This window comes from Marmota flaviventris, chromosome 13 (genome assembly GCF_047511675.1).
Source record: "Marmota flaviventris isolate mMarFla1 chromosome 13, mMarFla1.hap1, whole genome shotgun sequence".
Taxonomy (NCBI): Eukaryota; Metazoa; Chordata; class Mammalia; order Rodentia; family Sciuridae; genus Marmota; species Marmota flaviventris.
In genome coordinates, this window is record NC_092510.1 from 68,585,130 (window position 1) to 68,600,948 (window position 15,819).

At 40.1% G+C, this 15,819-nt stretch overlaps 1 protein-coding gene and 1 pseudogene across 1 annotated transcript; one reads left to right on the top strand and one right to left on the bottom strand.

Moving 5' to 3' along the window:
* The first annotated feature begins 1,275 nt into the window (after window positions 1-1,275).
* On the top strand, window positions 1,276-6,318 carry LOC114089270 (olfactory receptor 13C7-like). Its single transcript, XM_027931072.3, has 2 exons — window positions 1,276-2,196; window positions 6,295-6,318. The coding sequence occupies exons 1-2, from the start codon at window positions 1,276-1,278 to the stop codon at window positions 6,316-6,318; spliced, it is 945 nt and encodes a 314-aa protein (XP_027786873.2).
* A 3,392-nt stretch (window positions 6,319-9,710) lies between these two features.
* Window positions 9,711-11,250, bottom strand: LOC114089269 (SERPINE1 mRNA-binding protein 1-like; annotated as a pseudogene).
* Between the last annotated feature and the right edge of the window lie 4,569 nt (window positions 11,251-15,819).

The window sequence follows — 15,819 nt, forward strand, 5'->3', positions numbered from 1 at the left end:
CAAATAAAACCCAAACCCCAACACCCTCAAAGTTGCAAACAAGTATTTTTTTAACAGTCTAGAAAAAATCCTAGTTTTAAGAGCACTTAAGATTCTAAGGAGAGAGTTAAGCTTCCCAAAAAGAAGAATTACCAGAGCAGGACCAGGGCTCTGCAGAGAATCTCAGGAACAAAGTAGTGCCTTTGCCACAGACAGATCAAGAATGAAGTCAAGAGGAAAGATTCCATGAAAACTTTAATTCAATTTGGGCATAGTGTACAAGCACCCACACACACACACACACACACACATGCCCTTTCAAATGTACAAAAAGGATCAGTAGGATGTTAAGACCTTGGCACTGTGGTGTCAAGGTGATGTGGGGGCGATTCTCAAAGCAGGTATCACCAGAGATATCCTCTTAACTCCCACATTCCCCAAGGAAAGGGCTCCTTTATTTTCTGAGGTTTTTGTTCATTTCTGTTGGTTTTCATTTATGTCATCTTGTCTCCTTGTATACCTTATTCTTTTTTAATGTGTGCCAGCATTTGAATTTGCAAAATTATTTGTGAAAATGTTTTCAAGAGTGGATTGATGGTATCTTTATTCAGAGTGGATTTATGTTTGCTTCTGTTAGGTATTTGGGAACACTAGAAATCTGGGATCACCTCAATCAAATTTCAGGGCTTAAAAAGATTTGAAGTTGAACTATGGCACTTACAAATGCTTCTTTTCTTCTGATTTGCCTTATTTCTATGGTGCCACACTCTCTGGGGTTCCATCCCAAAGAAAGGGAACTTTGTTAAGGGTCTTGAACTGTGGGTCTCATACTTTAAAACATGCTCCCCATTTCCACAAGGCGGTTACTGAAGCTTATTGGCCTCACAGTGGCCTTGTCCAGAAACTGCAAATGCCCCAGCTGAAACACAGCCTTAAGGACCAGGCTGACTTCTCTGAGCCCCTGCTTTTCCCAGAATCATGACCCTATGATTTCTCATTGTCTTACTATCTCTCTAAGTCTTTACATAGATGTTTTACATATTTTGTTCAGTTTTTCCAGTGTTCATTTGCAGGAAGATTAGTCCAAATTAACTTGTTGCTTCTTACTGGAAGCAGAAGAGAAAAAGTGATCTCCACTATATTATTCTTAGAACTCCATTGGGATGGACCAATTGTCAGGGCTATTCTCCAGTTGCTCAGGAGGACAGGTTTTTTGCTTGTCTGCTTAGGTACTTTAGAATAAGAGAATACTGACAATTCCTTCTGAGTTCCTATAGGTTTCAGAACAGATGCACCATGGACAGATCCAATGAGACCTCACCGGTGATGGGCTTCATTCTCCTGGGCCTGTCAGCCCACCCCAAACTGGAGAAAATATTCTTTGTGCTCATCCTGCTGATGTACCTGGTGATTCTGCTGGGCAATGGTGTCCTCATCTTGGTGACCCTCCTTGACTCCCACCTGCACACACCCATGTACTTCTTCCTGGGGAACCTCTCCTTCCTGGACATCTGCTACACAACCTCCTCTGTCCCCCTCATTCTTGACAGCTTCCTCACCCCCAGGAAGACCATCTCCTTCTCAGCATGTGCTGTGCAGATGTTTCTCTCCTTTGCCATGGGAGCCACAGAGTGTGTACTCCTGAGCATGATGGCCTTTGATCGCTATGTGGCCATCTGCAACCCCCTTAGGTACCCTGTGGTCATGAGCAAGGCTGTCTATGTGCCCATGGCTGCAGGCTTCTGGGCAGCTGGTATCACCAATTCAGTAGTACAGACATCCTTAGCAATGCGATTACCTTTCTGTGGGGACAATGTCATCAACCACTTCACCTGTGAGATCCTGGCTGTCCTGAAGTTGGCCTGTGCTGACATCTCCATCAATGTGATCAGCATGGTGGTGGCCAACATGATCTTCCTGGCTATCCCAGTCCTGTTCATCTCTTTCTCCTATGTCTTCATCCTTGCCACCATCCTGAGGATCCCCTCTGCTGAGGGGAGGAAAAAGGCCTTCTCCACCTGCTCTGCCCACCTCACAGTGGTGATTGTCTTCTATGGGACCATCCTCTTCATGTATGGGAAGCCCAAGTCCAAGGACCCCCTGGGGGCCAACAAGCAGGACCTGGCAGACAAGCTCATCTCGTTATTTTATGGGGTGGTGACCCCCATGCTGAACCCCATCATCTACAGCCTGAGGAACAAGGACGTGAAGACTGCTGTGAGGAACATGGTAGCTCAAAAACACCTAACTGAGTGACTCTTATCAAATCTAACACTGACAGAATGTATGACCTCCAAACTCCTCATTGTGCTTATGGAAAAATGACAACCCAAAGTAGAAAGGGACTTTTCCAAGGTCTATGTCATGAATCATGGGACCAGGACTAAAAAAAATTAACTTTTTTTCCCATGGTTTCATAAGCCATGGAAGCTTGTAAGAACATTTTTGGAGATACTAGCTAGTTGTTGACTTTGTACACAACTTCAGTGACATCGTACCATAACTATTTCATGTTTGCAAAATCTTTGGTCCTCTGCCACCAGAGCTGGTGCATATCTGTGAAGAGTTATTGGTGTGTGCAAAATTAAGAGACAGATATAAAACCTGGTTTTGGTGACATTGGGTTCTTTCTGTGCACTATTTGTCCCCTCTGCACAACTGTACATGCTTTTGCATTATCCTAGATGCCTGTGTTTGGTAAGAAAAATATGAAAAATATCACCCATGTCATCACAATGTGTGCTATTGGCCAATAGTACCATGACAGGAATTCTCGAGTCGTAACACCAAGAACAGAGGGGCCTTACCTTAAATTGTGGGACTTATCTGTGAGGAAACACAAAGAAATGTTTGCACCCTTCTCTCCCCACACCAGCTCCAACAGTTCAGTAAGAAACACAGACCCCCATGTCTGGGGGGCAGCAGCTCTCAATCTTTTCTACCCACACCACTCACAGCATAATAACTGTCAACATTCCCATAGTTATGCCCAGACTATAAAAAAATTTTAAAAAATATTTTGGAGAAAGAAAAGGGCTATAATAATCTTCAGTTCCACAGCTGTTATTGGTCATTAGTCAGACCTGCTCCCAATTGGTTCGGGAACAGTATCAAAGGCTTGAGTCTGTCAGCATAAGAGATCGGATGCTGCAACAGGCAGGAGATCTTCAGTAGCACAAAAGAGAAACTCGACTCAAATTCACTTAAAAATAATTTTGATTTATTTAAAAGTAGGGCCAGTTTCAAGCCTAATTAATCTGGCCCCAGTCCCTTTGCTCTGAAATTTTCTTTACTGCTCACTTTTCCACGTAGCAGCTTTGTTCTCAGAATGACTCTTCTCTGTGTTTATTGGATTGCTTCTGCAAGCTGTGGGGCTGCAGTATCCTGATTCACATATGGGGTAGAAGCCATTGGTTCCCACAGTTAGAGAACAAGTATCCTGAGGGTCACTGTTATTGGTCTGATGCAAACCACAAACCAAGCACAGTGGCAGGTGGGATAAGATTATGAGAACTGACTTAGACTACAGGACCTTCCTCCCTACCTGAAGACAGTATCCATCTCACCTAAACCGTATGGCTGCTATTATACAAAGAAAATCTCGAGTTGTTAAAAACAAGGTATATGGCAATGGATCTTGGGTGGGCAACCCACAAATGTCTACCATTTTCTGGGCCCTGGATAAGGCTTCCTGATTTGGGGAAATCACTAAGAAGTTAGGACGTTCCTTGCTGATGGAGACTGAAGATTCCCATCAGCCTGGTCATTTGGGGGCTTGTGTCTCACTTAATTTGATTAAAGAAAAGAAACAAAAGGACATACCCCATACAATTGAATTTTTGTCTTGAGATCAAGTGATCCCAATGTGATATGTCATCTGAACTCTGCAACAGAGATTGGCCTCTTTATGGTCTGCATTTTGAGGTACTTCTTACCTCTTCCTGGCTTTGTACTGTTATACTTCTTGCTACTTTCAAATTTCCTTTACCCCATTTCCTCACTGATCTATTTTTAATATGGAGTCCTCTGTATTTGGGGGTTATCTTAAATCCTTTGTGGGATGATATTAGGCATTCAAAGAGAGAAATAGAAGAAGATCTTAGAAGATGGAAAAATATACCCTGTTCATGGATAGGCAGAACTAACATCATCAAAATGGCGATATTACCAAAAGTTCTCCATAGGTTTAATGCAATGCCAATCAAAATCCCAACGGCATTTCTTGTAGAAATAGAGTAAGCAATCATGAAATTCATATGGAAAAATAAACGACCCAGAATAGCAAAAACAATGCTAAGCAGGAAGTGTGAATCAGGCGGTATAGCGATACCAGACTTCAAACTATACTACAGAGCAATAGTAACAAAAACAGCATGGTACTGGTACCAAAACAGGCGGGTGGACCAATGGTACAGAATAGAGGACACAGAAACCAATCCACAAAACTACAACTATCTTATATTTGATAAAGGGGCTAAAAGCATGCAATGGAGGAAGGATAGCATCTTCAACAAATGGTGCTGGGAAAACTGGAAATCCATATGCAACAAAATGAAACTGAATCCCTTTCTCTCGCCATGCACAAAAGTGAATTCAAAATGGATCAAGGAGCTTGATATCAAATCAGAGACACGCCGTCTGATAGAAGAAAAAGTTGGCTACGATCTACATACTGTGGGGTCGGGCTCCAAATTCCTCAATAGGACACCCATAGCACAAAAGTTAATAACTAGAATCAACAAATGGGATTTACTCAAACTAAAAAGTTTTTTCTCAGCAAAAGAAACAATAAGAGAGGTAAATAGAGAGCCTACATCCTGGGAACAAATCTTTACTCCTCACACTTCAGATAGAGCCCTAATATCCAGAGTATACAAAGAACTCAAAAAATTAGACAATAAGAGAACAAACAACCCAATCAACAAATGGGCCAAGGACCTGAACAGACACTTCTCAGAGGAGGACATACAATCAATCAACAAGTACATGAAAAAATGCTCACCATCTCTAGCAGTCAGAGAAATGCAAATCAAAACCACCCTAAGATACCATCTCACTCCAGTTAGATTGGCAGCCATTATGAAGTCAAACAACAACAAGTGCTGGTGAGGATGTGGGGAAAAGGGTACACTTGTACATTGCTGGTGGGACTGCAAATTGGTGCAGCCAATTTGGAAAGCAGTATGGAGATTTCTTGGAAAGCTGGGAATGGAGCCACCATTTGACCCAGCTATTCCCCTTCTCGGTCTATTCCCTAAAGACCTAAAAAGAGCATGCTACAGGGACACTGCTACATCGATGTTCATAGCAGCACAATTCACAATAGCTAGACTGTGGAACCAACCTAGATGCCCTTCAATAGATGAATGGATAAAAAAAAAATGTGGCATTTATACACAATGGAGTATTACTCTGCATTAAAAAATGACAAAATCATAGAATTTACAGGGAAATGGATGGCATTAGAGCAGATTATGCTAAGTGAAGCTAGCCAATCCCTAAAAAACAAATGCCAAATGTCTTCTTTGATATAAGGAGAGTAACTAAGAACAGAGTAGGGTCGAAGAGCATGAGAAGAAGATTAACATTAAACAGGGATGAGAGGTGGGAGGGAAAGGGAGAGAGAAGGGAAATTGCATGGAAATGGAAGGAGACCCTCAGAGTTATACAAAAGTACATACAAGTGGAAGTGAGGGGAAAGGGAAAAATAATACAAGGGGGACAAATAAATGTCAGTAGAGGGGGCAGAGAGAGAAGAGGGGAGGGGAGGGGAGGGGAGGGGGGATAGTAGAGGATAGGAAAGGCAGCAGAATACAACAGACACTAGTATGGCAATATGTAAATCAATGGATGTGTAACTCATGTGATTCTGCAATCTGTATATGGGGTAAAAATGGGAGCTCATAACCCACTTTAATCAAAGTGTGAAATATGATATATCAAGAACTATGTAATGTTTTGAACAGCCAACAATAAAAAATTTTAAAAAATAAAAAATAAAAAAAAATTCAAAAAAAAAAAAAAAGAAACAAGCAAACAAAGCAACAAACAAGCAAATAAAAAAAAACACAAATGAACTAATGAGCAAATGTGGCAGTGGGCTAAAAGTTGGAGCTCCTTTCTCTGAGCCTCAGCCGTCCTCTCCTCTGCTAGAAGCTAGTCTAGACTGGATGGTCGAGGTCCATTCAGGGCTGTTCTCCCAAGGCAGGGATTCTCACTCTAGTCCCACATATAGAGCTACCATTTGGATATTGTTTGAATGTGTCCCCCAAAGTCTGTGTTTGAAGCTTGGTCCCTATGTGGCCATATTGAGAGTTGGTGAAACTTTTAAAGAGATGAGGCCTAGCAAGCATTAATTAAGTCATTAGAGGTATCACCCTTGCATGAGATTAGTTCTCTAAGGCTCCAATTAGAGTGGATTATTAAAAAAAAAAAAAAAAAAAGTCTGGTCCCTGAATCTCTTTGGTGTCCTATCTTACACTGATCTTTTCCACACACACTTCCATCATTGCAATGCCACCTGCCATGAGGCCCTCACCTGAAGCCAAACAAATAGAGTTGCTTAATGTTGGACTTTCAGACTACAAAACTGTGATCTCAATATATCTCTTTTCTTTATAAATTACCCAATCTCAGGTATTTCATTATAGCAATGGCAAATGGACTAAAACAACTGATATGAAATTGGGATAAAGAAATGAGGCCAAGAAAAAGTTATCTTCCAGTATCACAATCCCTAGGGCATCCTATGCTGCTTGCACAACTCCAGGTCTCATGGATTTATTACATGTGTTATGTGACAGGTCCAAGAGACAGTGATTTTAATCGCTTGCACATTTGTATTTGGATTTACCTGAATACAAACCCTGTGAGCAGATCTTAGTTCCTGTGTCATAGATACTCTCAAAGATATGTTTGTACTGTCCGGCAATTGGATTTCCAAGAATCTGCTCATGCCCAGATTCTAGATGGTGGCAGAGATTCCTTTCATGTAGAATTTCTGATAAAATATTCTGTAGATTTTCTAGAAGAAGAAGAGAAAGAGAAAGTCAAGCTCTACTGAATCTCTCTTTGTGCATGAGAATAGTGAGAGGAGATCTAGAATTTCCTTTCATAAAAATCCTTAAATGGGAGTCTTGCTCTTAGAATTCATTAAACTACCAAAATTCTACCCTCATCACCATTGAGAGGTGGGATGCAGGTTCTAGGAAGAAGAGGAAAGAGGTTGTAACCCCAGTGAGTAAGGAGAAACGGGGAGTCTGGGCTCTTTGTTGTTTCCGTGTATCTCTCATTCTCTTTGTCATTTCTTTGCTTTTACCTTCTTCTGATTCTCTATGTTAACGTTATAGCTAAGAACAAGTCTTATTAATAGTTATTTTTTCCAGCTTTATTGATATATAATTGACAAATAATGTATATATTTAGGGTATAAAACAAAATGTTATATACATAATTATGGTGAAATGATTACCAGAACAACATATCTACCGTCTCATGAGAGTTACTGTTTGTGTATGTGATGAGTACACTTAAGCTGTCATCTCTTAGCAAATTTCAAGCATGCAATTCAGTAGGATTAACTATAGTCACCATGCCGTATATCAGACCTACAGAACTTTTTTGTTCTTCTTAGCTAAAACTTTGTGACCTTTGACCTCTAGCTTCCAAATCCTCCTTCTCTCTTGCAACATTCATTCTAATCACTGTTTGTATGAGATCAGTTTTTGTAGATTTCCAGAAGGAGTGAGATCATTCAGTATTTTTCTTTATGTGTCTGGCTTATTTCACAGCACAGAGTCTTCTAGATTTATCCATATTGTCAAAAATGATAGGATTCCCTCCTTTTTAAGGTTAAATAGTATTTCATTGTGTATTATATACCATAATTTCTTTATCTATTGATCTGTTGATAGACAATTAGGTTGATTCCATATCTTGGCTATTATGAATAATGCTGCAATGAACACAGGAATGCACATGTCTCTTTCACAGGCTGATTTCATTTCTTTTCCTTTGGACATATATACTCAATAGGGGGATTGAAGGATCACATGGTAAACTCTCTTTTAAATTTATTTGAGGTATATCCATAGTGTTTTCCATAATGGTTGCACTAATTTAACATACCTACTAACTGTTAACAATAGTATAGAAATCAGGGTTATTATTATCCTTCATTTTCTCCAAGATATTTTTTGAATTTTCTTATACTCTGGGCATATATTGTTTAGGCTCAAACAGCCTCAATTCTATTAAGACCTCTGTTCTTGAATTCTATGTGATTCCTCTAATCAATCCAAGTATATTCTTAGGGAAAAAAATAAGAGAAAAAAATTTTACTTGATCTTGCTTGAGCAAATCTTTGTTCTTATAGCTGAAAGAACAAAACAGATTGGGAGGAAAGTCCCTCCAAGAATCAGTGGCTCTCTATGATATTGGCATCAAAATAGGCATAATGACCAATGTAATATAATATAAGACACAGAGAAAAACCCACCTACTTATAGTCATCTGGTATTTCACAAAGGTGCCAAGTGAATATGTTGGAGAAAAAAATAATCTTTTAAATAAATGGTGCTGTGAAAATTGGATATACATACATAGAAAAATGAATTTGGATCCCTATCTTTTACCCTACACACAAGTCAAATCAAAATGGGTTAAAGACTTAGGAATTAACCAGAAACCATGCAATTGCTGGAAGAAAACATAGGGCCGACACGTGATCATATGGGGGCAGTAACCACCTTCCTCAACAAAACCCCTAAACTCAAGAAATAAAAATAAATAAAACCAAGAATCAATAAGTGAAATGCCTGGTGCATGCCTGTAATCCCAGCAGCGCTAGAGGCTAAGGGAGGAAGATTGTGAGTTCAAAGCCAACTCAGCAAAAGTGAGGTGCTAAGCAACTCAGTGAGACCCTGTCTCTAAATCAAATACAAAATAGGGCTGAAGATGTAGCGCAGTAGTCGAGTGCCCCTGAGTTCAATCCACAGTATACCACCAAAAAGTGAAATGCCATCAAATTAAAAACCTTCTGCACAGCAAAGGAATCAATTAAGAGAGAAAAGAGAGAGTCAACAGAATGGAAGAAAAATCTTTGCCAGCTCTTCCTCTGAGGAGATTAATTCCAGAATAAAATTTTTAATTTTTAATTCCAGAATAAAATTTTTAAATTTTTTTAATTCCAGAATTTAAAACTCAATGCAAAAAAAAAAAAAATACAGCCCAATCAATAAATGGGCAAAAGAACTAAACAGAAATTTCTCAAAAGAAGAAACACAAATAGCCAAGAAATGTATGAAAAAAAAATGTTTAACATCTCTAGCAATCAAGAAATGCAAATCAAAACCATACTAAGATTTCATTGCACTACAGTCAGAATGGCAATTATTAAGAACACAAATAATAATAATGCTAGTAAGGATGTGGGGGGAAAAGTACACTGTTTCCCCCCGTATTTAAAACCAGTTTGTAACTGAGGGAACATCTAAATCCTTAATTAAAAAAAAACAAATGAAGTGAAAGCTGTTCACATCTATATTTCAAATTTGGAAATGCATATTTGCAAGCAGCAATACAAAAGTATTCATAAAGAATACATAATCTCTGAAAATTATGAAAACATCCCTGCTACCACATTTCTAAATACAAAACTGACTGCCATATTTGTTACTTCTGTGTAGTGGGAGAAGTTCATTTCCAAAACAGACAAAATTCAGTCTAAAGTCTTTAGGCATGAATGGTATGAATGACAGTCTATTTATTTGTTTGTTTGTTTGTTTGTTTATCCTTTGGGATCCTTAAGCATGCAAAAGCTTTGAACAGGAGGGTCTACAAAAGAACTAAGGTTGTTTTATGGAATCCAGTTAAGCCAGAGCTGGGGATGCCTCTAGGTCATTCACATCAGGGGCAGAAGTGCTTGACATGTCAGTCCTGCTGCCACCATTTGGAAGTCCACCAAACCCAGGTCCACCTCATCCTCCCTTGTCACCAAGTCCTGATTGGCCTAGGTCTCCAAAATTGATCTCTAGCTGAGACATTATGTCACTTGCTGGCTTCCTGAAATGATGGTCCATAACCAAATCTCCAGCATGAGCCTCTTTACACTTTGATTTATGGAGAACAAATCCCTTCTTCCATTGCCTGTTGGCACCTTCATTTGGTTTACAAAAATTAAATTCTACCTTTGCACCGTCTTTATTTTGAATAGGCTTCCATTCATCCAACGTCATCTCTTTTGGACCCTCTGCCTTAACCTCTTCAACTTTATTTTCCTTGTTTTCAGTGTCTGCCCATAGATGTTCTTCACCTTCAGATGTTTCCTCAGTCACATTTGATTGATCCAAGTCAGTTAATTCACCTTGGGACAGTTCCCAGGGGTGAGATCCGCTACCTCTACTTTTATCCTCATGCTTCAGGCCACTATAATGTAAAAAAGAGGCTGTCACTTCCACTGTGCCTATCAAATTTACGTTTGCCACCAAAATCAAATCACCCTGGGCTGGGGTTGTGGCTCAGAGATAGATCCCACACATAGCATAGTGTGAGGCCCTGGGTTCGAACCTCAGCACCACATAAAAATAAAATAAAGATATTGTGTCCATCTAAAGCTAAAAAATAAAATATTTTTAAAAATCCATCTCCTTGACCTCAGATGGGTTGGTTGATTATCTTTCAACTGAAAATTCACCTCCTTCACCCTTTTCAAAAAGTGGCTTTTCAAATTTTCTTTCATAAGGTGGTCACCTTGTTGGTCTTCTACCAATTATCTGGTCTTCTATCCCCTCACCTTGAAATGTTGATTAGGTCTTCTTCCAACACTTCTTATTCCTGTTTTCTCAAGCGCCACGGCTGGCTGTATCTTCTCTTTCTTGTCAGCCACACCAACGTTGGGAGGCAGTGAGTTCTTGCATCTTTCTAGGATATATAAATATATTAGTTGTAGATGGACACAATACCTTTATTTTATTTATCTTTATGTGACGCTGAGGGCCTCATGCCTACTAGGCAAGCACTCTAATGCTGAGCTACAGTGCTCTTTCTGGGACTCTTTACACAGCTGTTTGCCTGCAACATTGGAGATGGACTGGGCCATGGCCTAAGCTGTGCTCTTGGTCCCAGGTCCCCCAATGCCACTTTTGTCGGCTTCTTTTTTTCTTATTCTCTGCTGCCTTCAGCACCTGAATTGGGATCTGATTGGTCGTCAAATAACTGGTCGAATTTGTTGGTGACCACGCCGCCGAAGCCTTCCTGTAGGTCCTCAGGCATGACAGTGGCTTGGTGGCATGTTCTTCCACCAAATGCAGCAGGTCAAGCCCAGCCCAGAGCACCTCCTTCAGCTCTTCCCACAAGACAGTCCTGCCAAGGTACACTCTTACATTTTGGTGTGACTACAAATTAGTACAACCACTCTGGAAAGAACTATGGAGAGTCCTCAAAAAACTAGGAATGGAATCACCATGTGACCCAGCAATCCCACTCCTTGGTATTTATCCAAATTATCTAAAATCAGCATACTATAACAATATAGTAAACACTTCAGTGTTTATAGCAGCAAAATTCACAATAGCCAAATTATGGAAATAACCCAGATGCCAGTCAATAGATAAGTGGATCAAGAAAATTTGAGATAGATACACACACACACACACACACACACACACAATGGAGTTTTACTGAGCCACAAAGAAGAATGAAATAATGGCATTTGCCAGTAAATAGAAATGGAGAAAAAATCATACTAAGTAAAATAAACCGACTCAGAAAATCAAGGGTCAAATGTTTTCTCTCATATATGGAAGGAAGCTGGAGCAAAATAAGAGAGAGAAGGCAGTGGGGGAGGAGATGGGATATCATAAAGATAGAGGGGAAATCAATGGAGTAGAAGGAGAGCAAAAGTGAAAGAGGAAGGAAAGAAAAGGGGAGGAAATATGGAATGGACTTAACAAAATCATGTATATTCATATTTGAAGGTGCCAAATGGAATTTCATCTATATGTATATATAGAAGAAAGGAAGTTTAGTAGAGTAGATAAGGGAGAATAGGGGGAGGGAGGAGGACAGGAAAGGGTGGGGTGAAAATTAAAATCAAATTCTTTGCATGCATGATTTTGTCAAAATGAACCCAAATACTGTGTATAATTATAAGGCTTTAATTAAAAAAAAAAAAAAAGAATCATGACTCTCAGCTAGTACTGGCTAGAGACTTCAGACCATCAGGATTCTCAGGGGACACCCTGGGGACCAGAGCTGATCCTGTTAGTTCCCCATTAAGACTAATGTTTGTCCCTTTACGGGTTAAGTATGGGATCCTGAGTATTGTGGAGAGCCCATTAACAGTCCATATTGAATCATTACAACAGCTGCTTCAAACTCCCAGTGGAAACAAGAGAACTGTTCAAAGGGCGACTGGGAAGGGAGAGGGGAGGCAGGCTGCTCAGGTCGGCACAGATGGCTGGCTGATTCTGGCTGCCCTGCCCCTACAGGGTACTCTTGGTCCAGGACTGGCAGCTATTCATCTGCCCTCCAGTTGCAGCCAATACTATTTGCAACTGCTAAGCACTTAGCTAAGTCTCTCTTTCCCTCTCTGGACCTCAATTTCTTTGACTATAAAATAAGAGTGTGTAGCCATCCCACTTACCATACAATCCTGGGGAATGCCCAAATAGGAGGAATCCAAGGCTTGTATCCACAACCTACTGCACTTACATTAGGGGGTCTCCTGTGGGCCTTCTCTCCCATTCATGTCCTTCATGGTTCATGAGCAACCACCCCAAACTTCTAATGCCACTTTACAGGGAGCTTGGGAGGCCACTTAGAGGCTCTAGCTACCTGTTGCCTGCTGCAAGTCTGCCATCTGGTGGATGTTTTTAAAGCTGTCCGTTGAAAATTCTACAAGCTCCTCAGATGGGTGCTTCCCCAACTTTGAGGATCTATTAAAAATGCAGGTATGAATTCAATTAGTTTGTAGTGGAGTCCAAGATTCTACATCTCTGATAAGTACCCAGTTGATATCAATGCTGCTGTATAGAGGACAATGACACGGGAGCAGGTTAGAAACACCCGTGTGCAAATTCCCGCTGCGTGTCAAATCCCCAAGTGTGGCTGAGCCTGTCAAGATGTTCACTCAGCCTGGCAAGGGTCCTCAAGCCAAAATCCAAAAACTTGAATACTTTTAAAGTTTCTAGACCCCAGATTTCGCTTAGTGTTTGGTCTGTGAGTATCCATTACTTTCTGGAAAGTTCATCAACATATTTTTTATTATTATTTTTCTTCTTTTTTTATTATTGGTTGTTCAAAACATTACAAAGCTCTTGACATATCATATTTCATACATTTGATTCAAGTGGGATATGAACTCCCATTTTTACCCCATATACAGATTGCAGAATCACATCAGTTACACATCCACGTTTTTACATAGTGCCATACTAGTGACTGTTGTATTCTACTGCCTTTCCTATCCTCTACTATCCCCCCTCCCCTCCCCTCCCATCTTCTCTCTCTACCCCATCTACTGTAATTCATTTCTCTCCCTTGTTTTTTTCCCCTTTCCCCTCACTTCCTCTAATATGTAATTTTGTATAAAAATGAGGGTCTCCTTCCACTTCCATGCAATTTCCCTTCTCTCTCCCTTTCCCTCCCACTTCTCGTCCCTGTTTAATGTTAATCTTTTTCTCATGCTCTTCCTCCCTGCTCTGTTCTTAGTTGGTCTCCTTATATCAAAGAAGACATTTGGCATTTGTTTTTTAGGGATTGGCTAGCTTCACTTAGCATAATCTGCTCTAATGCCATCCATTTCCCTGCAAATGCCATGATTTTGTCATTTTTTAGTGCTGAGTAATACTCCATTGTGTATAAATGCCACATTTTTTTATCCATTCATCTATTGAAGGACATCTAGGTTGGTTCCACAGTCTAGCTATTGTGAATTGTGCTGCTATGAACATCAATGTAGCAGTATCCCTATAGTACGCTCTTTTAAGGTCTTCAGGGAATAGTCTGAGAAGGGCAATAACTGGGTCACATGGTGGTGCCATTCCCAGCTTTCCCAGGAATCTCCATACTGCTTTCATCAACACATTTTTAAAAGACGTTATTTTGAATTTTATTCAGTACATGCAGTTGTTTTCTACACTCACCAGGAGGGTTGCTCAGGGAATCTAATTGTCCATATTGCCAGAAGAGAAATCCCTGACTAGTGTGGTTTGTATATTCCCAAAATCATGTTACCCAATGGCTACCCCTGTTTAATCAATAAATCTCATTAATTCGTGGGAATGGGCAGACCCTTCTTAGAATAAAGCACGTGTTCTTCTCTCAGAGTATCAAAATAGACAATGATCTTACATTCTAAGTTTTCTGAGATTAAAAAAAAACAAAACAATGTTTTTAAAAAGCCAGAATTTTCCTTTTGTAGATTAAGAGCAAAGTTTGGGTGTATCAGCAGAGAGCTTTACTAAAAGCCATAGGAGAGAGAATTCAGGATATGGTAAGAAGTTTTCCCACCTCTTCAGGAGAAGTGGAGAGGTATTCTAACTAGAGAGTTGTTCAGAGTAGAAAGGAAAATCAGAGAAGATAGAGACAGAGTAGGGCTCCCCTCGGTTGGAAGGAGACTAGCACCCTTACCTTCCTGATTTATAACCCCAAACTAAAAGTTGTGAATGGGGTTGAGATAACTTCTGATAGAATTCCAGACAGGTTAAGGGAGAATTCATGATATACCTTTAAAAATCCCTAGACGTCGGACACCCATTTGCATCCCTCTCTTGGGGCCCCTTCGCAGGTGAGGCCCAGCACAGGTGATTGGTTGGGTAAAGGATGCTAGCATAAACCACTCGAGCTCTTTAAGCTAGGTATTTAGTAAGCCAATCACAAGTGCATAATTTCAATCCCTTATTTACATAATTAAGAGGACAGGTCCAACCTTGTGATTTGACACGTTGGTTGGGAAGAGGAAGAGCTTCAGGTAGGGGTCTTGTCATTGGCTACTGCTAGGGGTAGAGGCAAGGGTCACTGAAGAAGGACTGCTGTGGTTGAAACTGTGAGAACAGAAACAGATATTTTAACTCAGAATAAGTCACTGTGGTTAGAGCTGACAGGGAGAAGCAAGTCACAGGACGTCCTCCAGACCTGATGTCTCCTTTCAGGTTGGCATGATGTCCCCCTCCCCTCCTTTCCTTCTCCAAGGCCCTTTTCCTGGCTGCCTATGGGAGATCTATCTTCCTGCCTCACCACAAAACAATTAAAAAAAACAAAACCATGGACTCTAAAAAGTGTTAAATTGGACTTTACCAACATTTAAAAGTTCAGCTTTCCAGAAAATGCCACCAAGAAGGTGAATGAGCAAGCAACAGCAGGTTGGGAGACAATAGTAATGCATATTTCTGATAAAGGATTTGTATTTGTAATGTAAAAAGCACTCTTACAATGCAATGAGAAGACAAATTCACAAAATGTGGAAAATATTTGAACAGCTGCTTCACAAGTTTCCCAAAAGATTTGTGAATGACCAATAACAACAGGAAAATGTTCATCATTAGTTTGTTATGGAAATTCAAATTAAAGTCACAATGAGATTCCACTACATGGTCGTTGCAATGTCTAATATTGAAGATATATAGCAACTAGAACAATTTATTGACAAACAAATTGTTGATGGGAATGCAAATTGATACAACCCTTTGGAAAACAGTTACTAATCTCACATGCTTCCTTATGACTCAATGATTCCATTCCTGAATTGTTCTGTTTTCTTAGAGTCTGTGTTTGTCTATTTGGTATCCATTACTTACAGGGCCAAACTAATAGCAAAGACGCCCACATCTCCCCCATAAT